At 40.4% G+C, this 17855-nt stretch overlaps 1 protein-coding gene across 3 annotated transcripts; it reads left to right on the top strand.

Moving 5' to 3' along the window:
* The first annotated feature begins 1299 nt into the window (after positions 1 to 1299).
* LOC124868686 (Na(+)/H(+) exchange regulatory cofactor NHE-RF2) lies at positions 1300 to 16050 on the top strand. Of its 3 annotated transcripts, XM_047366190.1 has the most exons (6): positions 1300 to 1859; positions 4945 to 5262; positions 12490 to 12675; positions 13558 to 13711; positions 13790 to 14010; positions 14097 to 16050. In XM_047366190.1, exons 1-6 carry the CDS (start codon positions 1653 to 1655, stop codon positions 14262 to 14264), a joined length of 1254 nt encoding a protein of 417 aa, XP_047222146.1. In that variant the 5' UTR covers positions 1300 to 1652; the 3' UTR covers positions 14265 to 16050. The 3 variants fall into 3 exon arrangements, with proteins under 3 accessions (XP_047222146.1, XP_047222145.1, XP_047222148.1); XM_047366189.1 differs by having other exon boundaries at positions 13558 to 14010; XM_047366192.1 differs by lacking the exon at positions 1300 to 1859 and adding an exon at positions 4530 to 4596 and having other exon boundaries at positions 13558 to 14010.
* Positions 16051 to 17855: the final 1805 nt, after the last annotated feature.

The raw sequence follows: 17855 nt of genomic DNA, 5'->3' as shown, positions 1-17855 counted from the left end.
ATCCAGCAAAAATACACAGCAGTGTACAATAAAGAAACCAGACGCAATACAGTGTTATGACCCGGCTCAAAGGCCACTACAAAAAGGATAACACCCCATGTAGAAAAGTTCTCCAATATAAATTTATTCAGCAAAACTAAGGTTTAAAATCTAAACTTCATAATATATAATGTGTGAAAGTCAGTTTAATCAGTGATGTATGGAGTGCATGAGTGGAGGATATATGTCAAAATGTTGTAATGTGCAATTCAAAATAATCTAGAAAGCAAAATGTGGCAGCATACCTGTCTCACCATGTCCTCAGGTCTCCCACATCAGCAATCAATGTTGCACATGAAAGGCAAATGCCTAACCCAACCACAAGAGGCCGTAACAACAGTCATAAGTGCCAAGGTCTAGCTAAAAATTTATTGGAATAGAAATGTCTTCAGCTGCTTTTTAAAAGTAACCACAGAGTTCAAACTTTCTAGAAATAGGGGAAGTGCCAAAGCTTAGAAAGGTTAGTCTCCCTAAATATTTGGCCAGGTGCAGGGACCACTGAAAGGTTCTGATTAGATGACCTCAGACTACAGCAGGTACAGTATATGATGAAATCAAATCAACAATATAGAAAGGATTCTGTTAATGTAAAGCTCTAAAGGTTCAGACTAACATTTTACACTAAAATCAAAATCTGACTGGCAGCCAGTGTAACGACTTTAAACTTTGGTTATATCACTTCCTCTGGTTGAGGTCTTGCAGCAGAGGTTTCTAGAAAAACCTTGAGATCCAGCATTTTTTGAGCAGCTATAAGGAAGAAACATGTCTGTCATGTTTGTGTGTGAGAATATGACCCAATAGGCAAAACAAACCTAAAGTAGGTCTGGAGTATTTTAACTCATTTGCAAAGATGCAAACATCTCATTTTTCCTGCATCCGAGTCAAATCAAGGAAGATGAGACCTCCAGAAGCAAATGACCTCCGTGCACACACACAACAATCCCACGGGAACGCTTTTCCTTCACGCCTTTCACGCAATCTCTTTTAGTAATCTGCAGCAGAGATATGGATCAGAGGGCTGATAAGGAGGATTTGATTTCCCAGGTCACAGCCTGTCGGGTTTCAGCTGCGCCGCTAAGGGCAACTTTTAGTGACTGAATACGCCCCAGCCCACATATTAACAGCAGCTATACCAGCCTGCAGCGCGGCTGTGTTGCGTCTCCAGGTGTGCGCTGCGGGGGATAGTGGCGTTTATTGTTGGCGCCTCCCTATGGCAGGACACACGCCCAGCTGACGAGGAGAATTAAGTGTTGCGTGCGTGGACCAGCTTTCTAATCTCTGATCTCTTGGATTATACTAATGGAGGGGATTTAACCTGTCTATTTTTATTTTCAGCGCGATTTTACGCACCATTTTGCGCGCTCGTATTTGCGCCGTAAGGGTGGATTAATCCCCAGATAGTTTTTGCCATATTTTATTTGCACTCTTCGGGTTTCCATGGATTATTACGGGATTCGTATGATGCTGAATAACGACGATGAGCTTTTTGTCTCTGGAGCGAGTGGAGGCGCGTTGGATTAGGAACCAGCAACTTCCCAAAGCTCTTGGAGCAAATCTACCTGTTAAATCTTAGGAGGCACTTTGAGCCGTTTCTCCCCCCTTCACAGGGTGGGATGGAGAACGAGCTGAGACCCAGGCTCTGCTTTCTGGTCAAAGGACAGTGTGGATATGGCTTCCACCTGAAAGGAGAGAAGAAGAAACGCGGACAGTTCATCCGCACAGTGGAGCCTGGCTCCCCGGCTGACCTGGCCGGGCTCCGACCTGGGGACCGACTGGTGGAGGTGAACGGGGAGAATGTGGAGAAAGAAACTCATCATCAGGTGAGTGAATAATTTTACAGTGCATGATGTAAAGATGGGCCAGGAGAGGACAGGCGCTATGTACCTGTTAGACAACTTTTTTTCTGGGTCAGTGTGAGACCAATGGGAAACAAAGCTTGTCTTTGTCATAACACAAAAGTATTGTGTGCCAGGAGGAGCCGAGTGAGCCAAATACCATATTAGTCATTTTAAACCAGCTCCAGGCACGAAATATAAGCGGACTTTGCGACTGCTTGGAATTTCAGTTGACGCAGAAGAGGCTGACGGATGCTAAAACTGTGCACAAGCATCTTATTCATCAATAATATTATTGTATGCCCGCAGTTCAATTCAAAAAGTGAAATTCGTGCAGTGTGGTGAAAAAATATTTCCTCCTTACAAATTTCTTCAGTTTATGCTTTTTTGTCACGCTTAAATGTTTCAGATCTTATTATCAGACAAAAATAACCGAACTAAATACATGAAGCAGTTTTAAAAACTTAATTTCATTTATGAAGAGAAAAAAGTTGTTTCGACCAACCTTGGTCCTATATGTTGAAAAGTACTTGTCTCCATTATTAAATCATAATTTAATTGTGATTAACCAACTTTTCTGGTGCAATGTCACTTGTCGCACAGGCCTGGCTACTGCGTGACATGTAGAATCAAGTAATGACTCAAACAGAGTCAGTCTGACAATGTGACGTAAAATAAATATAACAAAAAGCAACACACCATGCACTGATATAAACCAAGTCAAAAACAGATGAGAAACCTGAAATCTATTAGTCTGGACAGGGTTACAAAGCCATTTCTAAAGCTTTAGAGACTCCATCAAACCACAGTAAAAGCCTCTATCATCATATGTGGAAAACATAGGACAAAGATTAACCTTCCCAGGAGGGGTCCACCAACCACAATTTCTCTGTTACAGAACAACCCAGAACAGCATATAGCACTCCAGGCCTCAATTGTACCAGTTAAGGTCCATGTTGATGTTTCAATAAAAAGACAGAGAAAATATGGCATCCATTAGAAAACCCCCCGCTCACCAAAAAGGACACAAAGGCTTGTCTCACATTTTCAAAAAGCACCTTATTGATCCTCAAGACTTTCAGGAAAATGTTCTGTAGATTGATAAGATAGGAGTGGACCTTTTGGAAGGTATGCTTTTGTTACATTTGGCATATAACAGGGAGGTGGTATTATGATGATCTGAGGCTGCTTTGCTGCATCAGGACCTGGGCAACTGGCTTTAAAGATGGAGCTGTGAATTATACTCTCTACCACAAAATGCTGAAGAAGAATGTGGACTCATTGCAAGTTATCCCAAACCACTGTACTTTAATGAAATACTTCATCAATATGACATGGTGTGGAGGTGATTAGCTTAAGGCACTGCTGAGGTTTGAAGGCATCCCAGTTTGCTTTAATATTGGCCTTCGGCTCATCTGCGTTTCTGTATCTGGTAACTAGTCTTCCTCTTTTTGGCACTGTGGGCTGGTGCCTCTGCTGCTCCAATCTATGGGACCTCAATTTCCAAATGAAATGCACACTTTAAAATAGTATAAGATAACATAGACTTTATTGATCTCACAATAGAGAATTTAACTTGTTACAGCAGTAGTAACACACAAGTAGGGTGCAGATAGTTATGAAATAATGTGCAAAGAAGAACAAGGTAGATGTCCAAAATCAAGTAGTAATAATAGAATAAAATACAATAAAATAACTTATGTACAATAAGTAGTGGAGGTGATTGTGCTAAAGTGACAATGCTTGCAGCTATTGACAAATACAGAGGTTACTATACAGAAGAATTGAACAGTTGGACAGCAGTGGGGATGAAGGACCTGCGGTAACGCTCCTTCCTGCACTGAGGGTGTCTCAGTTAGCCACTGCAGGAGCTGCTCAGCTTCTCTACAGTCCGCTGCAGTGGGTGAAAGGTTATGTCCATGATGGATGTGGCTAACATCCTCCTCTCACCCACCACCTCCACAGAGTCAAGTGGGTAGCCCAGGAAAAAGCTGGTCCTCCTAACCCTAACCAGCTTGTTCAATGTGTTCCTGTCACGCTCTGTGCTGCCTGGCTCCCAGCAGACGACAGCATAGAGGATGGCAGAGGCTTCCACAGAGTCATAAAAAGTCCTGAGCAAAGGCCTGGACACTCCGAAGGACCTCAGTCTCCTCAGAAAGTGGAGGCGACTCTGGCCCTTACTGTACAGGGTGTTGGTGTTATGGGACCAGTCCAGTTTATTGTCACCTGTTTCATTGTCCTCCCCCTGGATGTTCACTGGTGAGTGAGGTGGTGTCCTTCTTCTGAAGTCTATCACCATCTCCTTCGTCTTACTGGTGTTCAAGCACAGGTGGTTGCGCTCACACCAGTCCACAAAGTCCATGATGACCGACCGGTACTCTAGCTTGTTCTCCTCAGACACACTGCCCACAATGGGTAAGTTGTCAAAGAACCTCTGGAGATGACAGCTGTCCTTGTTGTAGGTGAAGTGTACCTCTCCCTAACAAAGAATGGACTTCACTATCCTCTAAACCTTTAGGGTTTTCCTGCTGCTTGACCACCTTTTTTCTATCACATTTTTTCCTTACACTCAACTTTCCAATTATTATGCTTGTATACAGCACTACGTGTACAGTCAGCTTCTTTATTAATGGCCTTTCTTTGTTTAACCTCCCTGTGGAATGCATCAGTGACTGTCTGCAGGACAACTATCTAGTCAACAGTCTTCTCCATGATCATGAAGGTCACAACATTTCTGTCAATAATGTCAATGTTTTTTTGTTTTTTTTGTCTTATATAATATTAAAATTTATTCAAAGTGTTTTTTATTCACTAAATAAAGGGACTGCTGTCAAACAAAACACAATTTGTCATATAGTCAATTTATTTGTTATTTAATGGAAATTATTTTGTATTAAGTGAAAAATTACAAAAATAATTAGGAATGGACAGAAAAAAGAGGAAGTCAGTGATGTTGTTTCTGTTGTTGGGCTTGAGTAGAGATGAGCCCTCCTAGATATTCTGCTTAGGGCCTTCTGCACAGCCTTGGGCTGGCTCTACCTCACTGTCTCTTTGTTTCTCTTCTCTGCAGGTGGTGAAACGCATCTGCGAGGTGCCCCACCGCACCAGGCTGCTAGTGGTGGACAGAGAAACGGATGACTACCTGCACAGCCAGGGCTTGGCCTGCACAGAGGACCAGGCCATAGAAATGGGAACCCTCTCCCCACGTCCCTCTCCAAGGCCCACACCCTCAGCCTCACCTATACCAAGAGGAAACTCCCCCCTGTCTCCCAAATCCAATCTCAGACACTTCTTTCGCAATTCTCCTGTACACCCACCCACTTATATAACCACCCAAGACAAAGACAAGAGAGCCTCAATGACATCTAGTTCAGCGATAGACACAGAGGTAAGAACTGATATTAATAAATGGGATCCATAAACGATGGAGAGGAAATTAAATTGATGTAGAAAGCATTGTTACGAACTACAGAGCCTTGCAAACAGATCATACACATGAAATGTCACTTTTCTCCAGTTACAACCACAAAATTTTATGTATTTTATTTTATGTGATAGACCGACACAAAGTAGTGCATAATTGTGAAGAGAGAGAAAACCATTTTTGCATTTAAAAACCAGAAACTCTCGTGCATTGTAATCAGTCTCCGTTGTTTGGTAAAATAGCTCAAACTCTCTCAGAATGGATGGAGGGTGTCTGTGAACAGCAGTTTTCCAGTCTTTCCACAGATAGTCAAAGTCTGAACTTTAACTAGACCATTCTAAAACATGAATATGCTTAGATCTAAACCATTCCACTATAACTCTAGCTGTATGTTTAGGTTTGTTGTTCTGCTGGAAGGCAAACTTCATGCTAGTCTCCAGTCTTTTTGCACCTTTTATCCCAGGATTGCTCTATGTCCCTCAGCAGAGGCTGCCCCCACCACAGTTCTACCTAGTAATATTGTTTTCTGAGTGACATGCTGTATTACTTTTCCACCACAGATGGTGTTTCGCATTTAAGCCCAACTTGTGAAAAAGGTGTGGTTTATGGAGTAGGATTCAAGTGTAGAAAGGAATGTGGGATGAGCCGAATGATGGTTTGTTTTAAAATAATAAGCAACCTTACAGTACGGCACGAGGGGAATAGGACAAGCAGCAGGAACGGAGTAACATGCAGCACAATGGGGAAGAAACAGGCATGGTAACTGTAGAATCCAGCAGTAAACAAAGAGAAATCAGCTCAAATACGGAGGCAGGGTTGGAAGATGACAAGGTAACCAGGTGAGCTAATCAAAGGAAATGTGCAGCCGCTTTGGCAGAATGAAAGCAGGGAAGCTGAAGGAGGGAGACTAAATGACGAAGATAGAAAAAAAACTAGAAGCCAAGGGGGGAAGATAAATAGAGATCCAAGAAAAATAAATCCAACAGCACAAAAGGACAGAACACAAGAATAAACTAAGAAACTAAACACAAAAGCATGAACTGATACGACAAGACCTTAAATGGCAACACCTTACTAGCAAAAATGAACTCAGAGAAATGCACTGAAAACGGCAAGGCCTAAAGGACATAACAACAAGGAAATGATAAACACAAAAGAATTCAAAAGATTCTTTCACAGGAGCAGTGGATCTCGGCAGCTCCTCCAGAGCTCAGATGATGGATTGGGCAGTGCTCTGTGATATTTTCAAAGACTGGGATATTGTTTTATTATCTAACCAGGATTTACATTTCTCCACAGCTGATCCACAAGGAGGATTTAATTGGAGGGAAAAAAGGGTTGCAGTTTGTTGGGTGGATTTTTTTCCTGCTCCATTATAGACTCTCACCTCATTTCAACTTTTTTCTAAGCAACAAAAAATACCTTCTTCTATTTTTTTCTCCAAGTGACTATACTGAATATATTAAACACAACTACACAACATCTGATTATCTGGATGCAGAACTCAGCAGATCCACCAGAGAAAAAAACTGCGAAGGTCTGAAGAGGTCATAAAACACCAAAATTGCTGCTGTTTGCATTTAAAAAAAATTGCAAACTAACTCATTCAGATTCCTAAAATTCAGGCTGTGGTATGCATTTTCACAAGGGTCCTGCAGACATCAGCGTGACGTCTGAAACCCAGACAGGCTGCAGGGGTAAATGGGAACTGACTCTCACGGCCTGGGCTCGTTGTTTTGACTCCAAACGAACTGGGTCCAGATAAGCAAGACTAGCTGCTCATGTCAAACTGGCCATGTGTTTAGCTGAAAGCAGAGTAAATAAAGGCTGCTCCCTGGCTCTGCATCACGGCAGTCTTTCTTCGTTTGGTTAAACAATTACTTGGAAAATGAGTTAAGACATTGAGAACCAGTTACAAACTGTCAACACTTGCTCTAAGTTTATGTTATTTAACCAATAATCTACCGAGAGGGGCAATATGTTGTGCAGTTGGAGTCTGCTGGAGTCCCATTAATTTGGTTCAACAGCTCTGCAGCTCTTCTTTGTGACCCATCATGGCAAATGAATCCCAGACGAACGCTACTAGTTGACAAAGGACATGCTTTCACACAGCCTCCCTGTCTTGAGAATGACATTCACCTCTTTGAATACAGATGCAACATCGTTGTTGCATGATGTTATGAATGCAGACACAGTAGATGGCCACAATTGGCTCTGGAGGGAGTGCCTATCACCAGCAGTCTAGGGATGAGAGGCGGGGTACACCCTGGACAGGTCACCAGTTCATCACAGGGCAACATAGAGACGTACAGGATGAGCAACCATGCACAAATGCGTCCAATCCTAAGGGATATTTAGAGAGACCATTTAACCTAACAGTCATGTTTTTGGGAGGAAGCTGGAGTACCGGGAGAGGATCCTCACATGCACAGGGAGAACATGCAAACTCCATACAGAAAGACCCCAGGCTGGGATTTGAACTCATGTTGCAAGGCAACATTGCTGCCAACTGCGCCACCATGCAGCCTAATTACAAGAAATAGAATTCGTTTCAATATTTTTTTTCATTAGGCTGCAAACTACCTGCTATTCTCCATCTTCCATAAACATGGAATTTTCCAATCAATAAATACATGTTTTAATCAAATCAATTGATTGCAATTGCAAAGTTAAACAAAAAAACAACATAGTTTCACTTGGATTTTGGATTTGAGTAAACATAAACACACAATAGATGAATAAAATTAGTTTTATATAATAAGAACAAAGTCTGAGGCAGGAATGTTTATAGAGGTCTGGGTGATCTCCTTGTTGTAGAAGTTACATTTTCACTCTTTTAAAAGTCCAAAATAAAAATACAATTCTGGTTCTTCACTTTAACCATAAAACACATGCATGTTCTATAGTAATTATACATTAAGCTAGATAATTTCACATGGTTTGCTATTTATTTTGTCTCACCACAGACTTTAACTAGGCTTTTGCAACACCTGAACATGCTTTGATCTTAACCATTAAATTGTAGCTCTGGTTGTATGTTTAGTGTAAGTATTTTGTACCCCCTGACATGTTGTCTTGTAGGATTTTCCTGTGTTTAGCTCCATCCATCTTACCATTGAACTGACCAGCTTCCCTATGCCGGCTGAAGAAAATCATGATCAAACAGCATGATGCTGCCACCACCATGTTTCACCATGGGTTGGTGTTTTCATGATGATATGCAGTGATGGTTCCTAAACTTTAACAGCCACATAAATAATTTTACTAAATCAGTCTACAACCATCTTCAAACTAACTCCAGAATAAAAGGTTTCCCATCTAAACAGAATACAGAAAAACCTATGCATGCTGTTTGTCGGTAAGTCCGATTATTATAATGGTGTCTTAACAGGTCTCTGTACAAAATCAATCAGACAGCTTCAGGTCAGAGCCCTGAACAACACCAGGAAAACTTTATTTTACTGCACTGGCTCCTTGTTTGTAAAAGAATAGAATGTAAAGTTGCATTGATGGTGTATAAAGCCCCGAATGGTCTTGAGTCTACATACATTTCAGAGTTATTTGTCTGGAACAAACTCCCTGAAGACATGGCTCCTTTAAATCCCGACTAAAAACCTTACTGTTAACTGCAGCTTACCTATGGAGGTCAAAGATTTCTTTATCAGTTTAATTATTTCATATCTTAGCCTTTTAGGAGTCCTTGTGTTTTAATATTTCTGTTAGTTTATAATTTTTGCATTTGTTTGTTCCTTTTAAATATATTTTTTGGTTTTTAACATGATTCTCTTATCTCACTTTCTTTTATTAATTGACTTTAATTTCCCTTGAGTATGAATGGGTCATTACACATAGCATTTTAAATGTTGGCCAAAAAGTTTCATTTTGGTGCCTTCTTCCACATGTTTCCTGTGCTCCCTACGCACAATAATTTCTTCTTACCACATTTCCAAACAGGCCAGATATGTGGAAGGCACAAATCTGTGAGGTGTGGATCTGTGCAGGTCCTCCAGAGTTACCAATGGCCTCTTGGTTGCTTCTCAGATGAATGCTCTCCCTGCCCATCCGGTTCATTTAGGTGGAAGGTCAAATGTTAGTAGGGCTGCAGTTGTGCCACACTCTTCCCATTTTCAGATGATGGATTTAGGAGTGCTCTGTGAGATGATATTGTTTATTTTTGTGTTTCAGAGTAAGGGGAGCTGTATCCTTTTCCTTCTACTTATCTGTTCTATTCTATTATATATTGTAGTTTGTGGATGTAATGTTGCAAAATGTAAAAAGGTTGAACAGGTGTGAATACTTTAAGAGGGCTCTGCTAATACTGTCTTAAATGACTTGATGTCATGTTTTAGTGATAACTGAAGGGATTAATATGACAACATGCAACATGAAAATGTTTTTTTCTGCTGTAAAGAAAAGTCTAGGCTTGTTATAGTTGAGCAATGCATACGGCCTGAGTGGGTTACTAATATGGAGCGACTACACAGGTCAGTGTCATGAACAGGTTACTGAAAACATGTCAGGGTTTGGCCATCCAGATGCTTTGCTTTGTGACTGCAGCTCACAATTCAAGTGTCAAACAGGTCGATGAGCTTCACTGGTGTTATGCACAGATGCAATCACAACAAAGTGGACTCTTCCTTCATTCCTTCAGCTGTTGATTGGACCCATTACCCCTCAGGTCAGCTCACCGTGAAGGTAGACTCAGGTGTATGACCAGACAGTGCTGTTAACCCGCTGTTACCCACGGGACAGTGACTTGTGTAAACCCCATAGCATGACACACACACACACACACAGCATGTGGCTTGTTGTGGAAGTCAGTGTCCAGGCTGGTGTCACACACAGTGTCAGCTCTTGTTGCAGGACACAAGGCTCGGGATCAGATATAATATTAGTCCACTTCGGTCAGCTGGTGGTCACAAAGTGTTAGCAGAATACCCATACTAATGCACACAGTGTCCTGCAAATGTGTAATAAAAAAATAAAGTGTACCCCTAACCCAAATCTTTTTGGGAGGGTTTCATGTGATTCTTTTTCTGCAAATAAAAATCTGAAAAGTTTAACAGGAATTTATAATCAGCCCTCCTGAAACAATACTTTGTGGAACCATCTTTTGCTCTTGTCTCTGAAATGTTTTGTACATTTGTATTCAGCCTCCTTTACCCTGATACCTCTACAGAAAATATGTGGCCTACATGTAAAACGTCATGTGTGACAGAATAACTAATACTGCATATAAACCTGTTGAAATCATACCGACAGTGAAACACGGTGGTGGCAGCATCATGTTTGTCTTCAGCAGGGACAGTGAAACTGGTTAACATTGATGGCAAGGTGGCTGGAGCTACATACATTGCATTTCAGGAAGAAAACCTGTTAGAGGCTGCAAGACCTTCCAGTAAGACACCAACCCTGAACATACAGCCAGAGCTACAGTGGAAGACTTTAGATGATGCTGATGCATATTAATGTGTGCCTCCTGTGTGTGCCTAGTCAAAGTCCAGACATAAATCTAATTGAAAATCCAGAGCAGGACTTGAAAAATGCTATTATATACAGATGCTCTCCATCCAACCTGACTGAGTTTGAGCTATTTTGTAAAATTCCTACTTTCCATGCATACAAAGCTGGTAGAGACAGACTCCAAAAACATGCAGCTGTATTTACAGTAATTTATTTATTCACTGATTTTTATCTGACAGTCACGTATCATTTCATCCCCACTAAACAATTATGCACCACTTTGTGCTGGACTATCACATAAAGGCCGAATAAAATACACTGATATTTGTGGTTGTTGTGTCAAAATGTGGAAAAGGTTCAGGGGAGGGAATACTCTTGCAAGGAACTCTATAGCTTAACACAAACAGCAATCTTTAATCAAAAATACATTAATGTAAATTATTCAATATCAATAATAAAAACATTCCTCTTGACTCAGTTACTTTGATATGGTAATTAGAGAAGGAGCATTTTGTCCTTAGATGATAGGTTACAACACGATTGTCATGCAAAAACTGTCCTGAAAACTGCCCGATTGAGTTGTTGCCCAGCCTGCATAATCTTTTTCAGTCCAGCACAATAGCCCCGTAAGGAAGCCTCTGGGTGGGAAAGACATCCTGTCATTTGTTCTAAAATTGTAACTTTTGAGGCCAGAAATAGGTTGTTTTTAACAAGATGAGACGGGTTTATACTGTACCCTCCTGCGACCTCTTCCTAAATAAGTGGAATCGTAAGATTTAAAAGCCATGCTAATGTGTTTGTAGATTTTAATCATCTACATTGCTGAAACTCAGTGATGGAAATTTAAACACAGATGTGAAGAAAAGTCATACAGATTTGCTGCTTGTATTAATAAATTGTAACCATCCTTAACAACACCGTGTCAGCTGTGGACTACTTAAGGTTCCTAGGAACCACCATCTCTGAGGACCTGAGATGGTTTTCACACATAGACACTGTTCGGAAGAAGGCCCAGCAGAGACTGTACTTTCTCAGGCAACTCAAGAAGTACAACCTTCCACAAGAGCTGCTGGTCATCTTCTACACTGCCATCATTCAGTCTGTCCTGTCTTCATCCATCTCAGTGTGGTTTGGTTCATCCACAAAACAGGACAGGTCCAGACTGCAACAAATAATCAGGTCTGCAGAGAGAATAATCAGGGCTGACCTTCCCTCCATCCAGGACGTATACAGGTCTAGGGTCAAGAAAAGAGCTTCTAAAATCTCTGCAGATCCCACACACCCTGCTCATAAACTTTAGAGTTTTACCTTCAGGCCGCCGTTACAGAATACTGTTCACTAAAACCAGCCGCCACAGAGACAGTTTCTTCCCCCAGGCTGTTTCTCTGATGAACATTTAATGGAGTACCAAACAACCTCATACTGAAGTTGCAAATGCACCTTTGTATATATGTATATTTAAGGACATAAAGACACATCCATAAATATATCTTATAACACATTAAAAAAAAACTAATGAAAAAAAAACCCAGAGAGCAAAGTGTACCGGAGTCAAATTCCTTGTTTGTATGCACGAACTTGGCAATCAAGCGGATTCTGATGTTTCACTTAGGATGAAAACAGATATCTAAAGCTTAAAATCAAACTTATTTACTCCAGTGCTGCTGACATTAAATTCCCGCTCTCCTCAAAGAGCTTATCTGTGCTCTGCTGCTTTCTCGGCTGCAGGTTGGGCATTCACCTGAGCCGACGGTGGAGCTCCTTCCTCGTCTGTGTCGCCTGGTGAAGGGGGAGAACGGCTACTGCTTCAACCTGCAAAACGATAAGAAGAAGGGCGGCCAGTTTGTCCGTTCTGTGGACCACGACTCACCTGCAGAGAGAGCAGGTCTCCGAACTGGAGACAGATTAGTGGAGGTACACCTGAAAGACGAGCTTACCTAACAAATGGAGGGTTATTTATTGAAGAAAATACATTTTTAGCTTCATAAATAACTCAGTGTTGTGTATTGTTTGGTAATGGATAGACATCCACAGTGCTCTCCAACCTGAGATGTGTAGAAATGCTTCACTAAATTCATCTTTAATTTCAGTATATTAAGCTCACGTAGAAAATGTTATACAATTCTAACCTTTAATTTTAGTAGATTTAATCAGTAGAAAAAAGTGTAAAAAAAACCTAGTCATTTACAAAGTCTGCAAAACCTTAAGAAATGGGAAAAGGCATGTTATTCAGGTAAGGCCTGTGTGTGCTCAGTGGTGATTCTTGCCCTTAACCAATCAACATGCAGGATAAAATGTAGAGAAATCCTGAAAAGCAGGTAAAATAGCAAAAGAGAAAAGTGTTTAATTTGTGACCCATAGAGATTGTGCAAAGAGGAATGGTCAAAGATCCCTCTCTTTATACTCCAACCTTGTGAAATTTGATGAGAAGATGAAGTACTGTCCTACTGGCAAAAGGACGAAGTATTCACAGCAATAACATATTAATAAATTATTTCATTTTAATATATCCTTAACAGGGATGCAAATAAGTGTGAAGGATGCTGTGTTGCAGCTTTGCCGATTCATGATATTGTACAACTGAGACTTTGTTTCAATTTCGATCTCCATAAAGTTCACACTTAATTAAGGGGAAATGGAGAGCGCTGACGCAGGAATGGATTTTATGTAAAGCAGCTTCCTCTCTTATCACAATGCTTATCTTCAAAGCACCCTGCCTCTCACATCGTCCCACAAGTGATTTCTCCTCTTTCTGACCATTTTATCTCCTCCGATATTCCTTTTTCTCTGTCTCAGGTAAATGGAGTGAACACAAAGGGCCTAAGGCACTCAGAGGTGGTGGCGCTCATCAGATCCAAAGAAGATGAAGTCTTTCTTCTGGTGGTTGACCAGGAGACAGATGAGCTCTTCCACAGGCTGGGAATTACGCCAACCACTGCCCACATTAAAGGTCAAACAGCCCTTGAACTCCAACACTCAACGGTCCAGACTACTGAGACAATGCTAAACTTTGTTTTCATTTTTACAGAGGTCTATGTGGATGGAGGACGTGCAGAAAGCACCCCTCCAACCCCCTCTCCAACCACCGAGCTCCCTGCAACAGATGCACCAGTCATTAGCATCACACTGACAGACCCTGAGATCATGAACACTTCTCCAAAATCCCGAGCCAATGGGAGCTCTGCGTCCCATTCCTCCAGGAGTTCCACGACCCAGTCAGAGATCAGCAGCTCCGACATGAGTTACCAGGTGAGAGAAGAATTACGTAATATGAAGAGCAATGAGAAATAATTTGGAGAGTCAGAAATAATTATACCTGTCTGCACGGACGCTAGGTTCCTGACGATGACGACCGGCGTATTTCAGACCCCTTCATGGAAAGCGGCCTGCATCTTAGTCCCACAGCTGCTGAAGCTAGACAGAAGGTCCTTGCCACCCACAACAAGAAGAGAGCTCCCCCTATGGACTGGAGCAGGAAGCAGGAGCTCTTCAGCAACTTTTGAACCAAGAAGATGCAAGAATAAGACACAAAATGGCACAAAAATCTTAATGGCTCTTCACTATTTATAAGCAAAAATAAAGTCTTCCATCTTGTAGATGTATGGGCAGAAAATGAGCAAAATGTAATGAAAGGTAGTTACTGTTTAGTATAAAAGTAGCGTGTAATATCACATATCCTCTAGGTGTAATCTGTACAGTTATCTCTAAGGGTAAAGACATTTCTATGCAAACAAGTCAACGGTAATGCAATAACTGTTTGACTGTCGCTGAGACTGTCAACTAAAAATGAGAGCCTGGTGATCGACGTATAGTGAAAGCTAGCATGAAGATAATACACTGAAAAAGAACAGAAAGCATATTTCTTGTCCAGCAAATACACATGTTCTTTCAGATTGTGCAAAAACTATTTGGGTGCATGAAAATCTTTCAGGAAAAGGAGCAAATTTGCAGTATCAACATCTGTGCTGCATGGAAACCAAACAGAAGAAGATTATGTGAAGGAGGATCCAAACAAGCAACATCTGTACCACAGAAAGGAGTAGTGACCATTTTTCTGGCTGGGCATTTTTCTCTTTAAAATTGTCAGCAGCTGGTTTTATTTTTCTGTTATTGTGTAAAAATCTGTAGTAAAGGTATGTGTAAGTATATTGATATGAAGGCAAAAAGAAAGCAAAAAGTTGATCACTAAGCTGTGGCTAATTTACCACCATGTTTATGAAGCAGCAGATTGTCTGATGGAAGTCTCCTGTGGACAAAGATGCCAGGACCGTTTCAAAGTCTTTTTGTTTTTTCCTTGTCTCAATTTCTGCCAAACCAGCTTTAAAACTTTATATCACTCCTGTTTGCTCTGATATTAGTTTCTGTACACATCTATGGCCATACACTTTCAATGTTTGTTGTATAATGGTTGTATTTTTGGTAGAAAATGTCCAACATCACCACCTCGGATGTCTCTTTAGAACAAGTAGCAGTTTTAGGTGATTTGACATAATCATAGGTTCTTGTCAATGTATTTCTCTCTTTTTCAAAATAGATGCTTAAACCTTTAATGTACATACAGAGCAAATGATTGATTGATCACTTCACCGCTCCTCTTATATATTAATGAATACTGTCTGGGCAGAAATACTGTTAAATTAGATGTATTTATTACTCATTTAGCTTTTTCCAAAACGTTTCTCCCTTTTTGGTTTAAACATCTAACAGTGTGAAGTAAACCTTTTTAAAATATGTGTATTGCAACAGTAATATTAGGCCATAGTTCTCAGATATGGAGCAACAAGTGTTACATTTTCATGCAAAAGATTTAGCTGACACATTTATAAATCAGCTCACTTTTCTCACATGTACCACACGTCCGGCACATTGGAGATGGCAACACAATTAATACAATTTTATATAATTTTCGCAAATCTAAATGTTAAATTTGACTTTAAATGTCTAAATGTTGTTTTACAAAAATGTTAAATTGGTGAATACATTTTGAGTTTAAATGCTAAAGCCATATCTATTTTATACATTTATACATTAATGGGAAACCTGAATGTAAAATCTTTGAAGCAAGTGTTGTTGGGGTTTTTTTTTTTTCGCATAGCACCATTTATTCTCAGGGTAATTCAAAATGCTTTACAGTGTAAAACAAAGGAACAGAGATTTCAAAAAAAACTCCTGATGTATCAAAAAGATGAATGAAGCATAAAACTTGAGACATAATCACATGAAAGAATCAAATTGTTGGGATTATGATTGTTGATTAATATTTATCAAGAATTATAATTAAAAATCATAGACTGAGAAAATTTATTTCTTAACCAAAAATCCTCATTTATGAATCGAAATCAGAGATGTGCTCTGGTGTTGTAATGGTGGCTCAAAGCCGTTGGTAATTACAATAATTAAATTCTCAGTAATAGTTGATAACTATTACTAGATGTCACTGTTTAATCAACCGTTTCTGCCGAAACGTGGGGAACTTTAACCTTATTTTGACTGACAAATCACTCTTGCACAAATAAACACAAACGCTTTCTCTTCATCTACGTGAATATTTATTAAATCAACAGCCCTGATACAACTCGCTCTTCGATTCAATAATCTTCACCTATCAAACATGCAAAGTTCTACACGAAAGGGTAAAATATCTAACTAACCAAAACAAAACAGCATTTCAGTATGTATAAGATCAAACCAGCAGTTATGGCAGTCATGGAAAAATACAAAAGGACTATGGTTGAATGAAGCTCGGAGAGGCCACTCCCCAAAGTATAGCTCAGTGGGACACAGGCAGTCACAAAACGTCCCCCAAGCCAAGTTGTAAACTCAGAGGACATAATAAAACTTTTGGTGGCAAGCTAGTAAAGTATAAAGTTGAAGACAAAGAAAATGGTTGATTTTCACCATAAGGTTATTAAAGCAGTCCAGTTTCACAGCACACCTGCGTTCAGGTGTCCAGAAAGTAAAATACAACTTGCGAGACTCGGCGGCCTCCCAAATTCAACAGCAATCAAGTTTAAAAAAAACAATGGCATGCACATACAATTCAGAACACATTAAACTATAAGTGGCGATTCTAAAACGCACTAAAATCCTACTCTATCCTGCCTAAGCTCTTCCTAATAAAGACATAAAAGGAACGAACGGACTTTACTTGTTGAAGTCTTCCTTGGGGCAGAGAGGGAGAGAAAGGAGGGGGGAAGAGTTTCCACGCGTCTGTGGGTAACTCGGGTGGGGATCGGTCTGTCTTCGTCCTCTCGGCCTCCTTGGCAGAAAGGTGAAAAATATGACGGACCGTCACTAGTCGACTGGAACAAAAATAAAAAATAAACGAGGAAAATTGCGTCTCCCTGAAAACGCTGTGGTTTTTTTGGTTACGTGTTAAATCTACGCCTTCGATCGGTGAAGTTGAAAACTCCTTCCTAGTCCCGGAGCCTCTTTTATGAGTTTGTTCTCGTTGGCCAACGGGGAGAATGAATGAAAGTCCATGTTTTCAATACGTTTTCTTCATCGGCACATTCAATTTTATAGAATGATACTATCAGTATCATTCTTTGTGGAAATGTTATGCATATGTTGCATGATCATCTGGAAAAATCAGCTAAAACGAGAAATTTTTAAATGACCTTTACTTTTTAAAACATTGCTCTGTTCTTTAGTATTTTTGGTCAAAGATATTAAGAGCCACATGCGGCTCAAGAGCTGCAGGTTGCAGACCCCTGTTCTAATGAATAAAGGTCACTTGCGCCACAAAATCTTTAAAAAAAATAATTAACCCTCTCCTATATGCAAACTGTGATACAGGTACCACCTGTGGTACCACTCCTAGGGTAGGGGTAGGCTAGGGTTGTTTACTACTCTATGGATGGCTCTTAAATTCTGCTGGTATCAAACATTTGCCCTGACATTCTGTCTATTTCGCTGTGATACATACAGGGGTTGGACAATGAAACTGAAACACCTGTCATTTTAGTGTGGGAGGTTTCATGGCTAAATTGGACCAGCCTGGTAGCCAGTCTTCATTGATTGCACATTGCACCAGTAAGAGCAGAGTGTGAAGGTTCAATTAGCAGGGTAAGAGCACAGTTTTGCTCAAAATA

Source organism: Girardinichthys multiradiatus, chromosome 5 (genome assembly GCF_021462225.1).
Source record: "Girardinichthys multiradiatus isolate DD_20200921_A chromosome 5, DD_fGirMul_XY1, whole genome shotgun sequence".
NCBI lineage: Eukaryota > Metazoa > Chordata > Actinopteri > Cyprinodontiformes > Goodeidae > Girardinichthys > Girardinichthys multiradiatus.
Note: the sequence above shows the minus strand (reverse complement) of the source record. Positions and strands in the feature narration are given on the sequence as shown.

Excerpts from the sequence above, each read along its gene's own strand:
- LOC124868686 (XM_047366189.1), top strand. The coding sequence starts at position 1,653 with ATGGAGAACGAGCTGAGACCCAGGCTCTGCTTTCTGGTCAAAGGACAG. Across the intron at positions 5,263-12,489 it reads GTTCAGCGATAGACACAGAG|GTTGGGCATTCACCTGAGCC; the intron begins GTAAGAACTGAT and ends TCTCGGCTGCAG. Across the intron at positions 14,011-14,096 it reads GCTCCGACATGAGTTACCAG|GTTCCTGACGATGACGACCG; the intron begins GTGAGAGAAGAA and ends CACGGACGCTAG.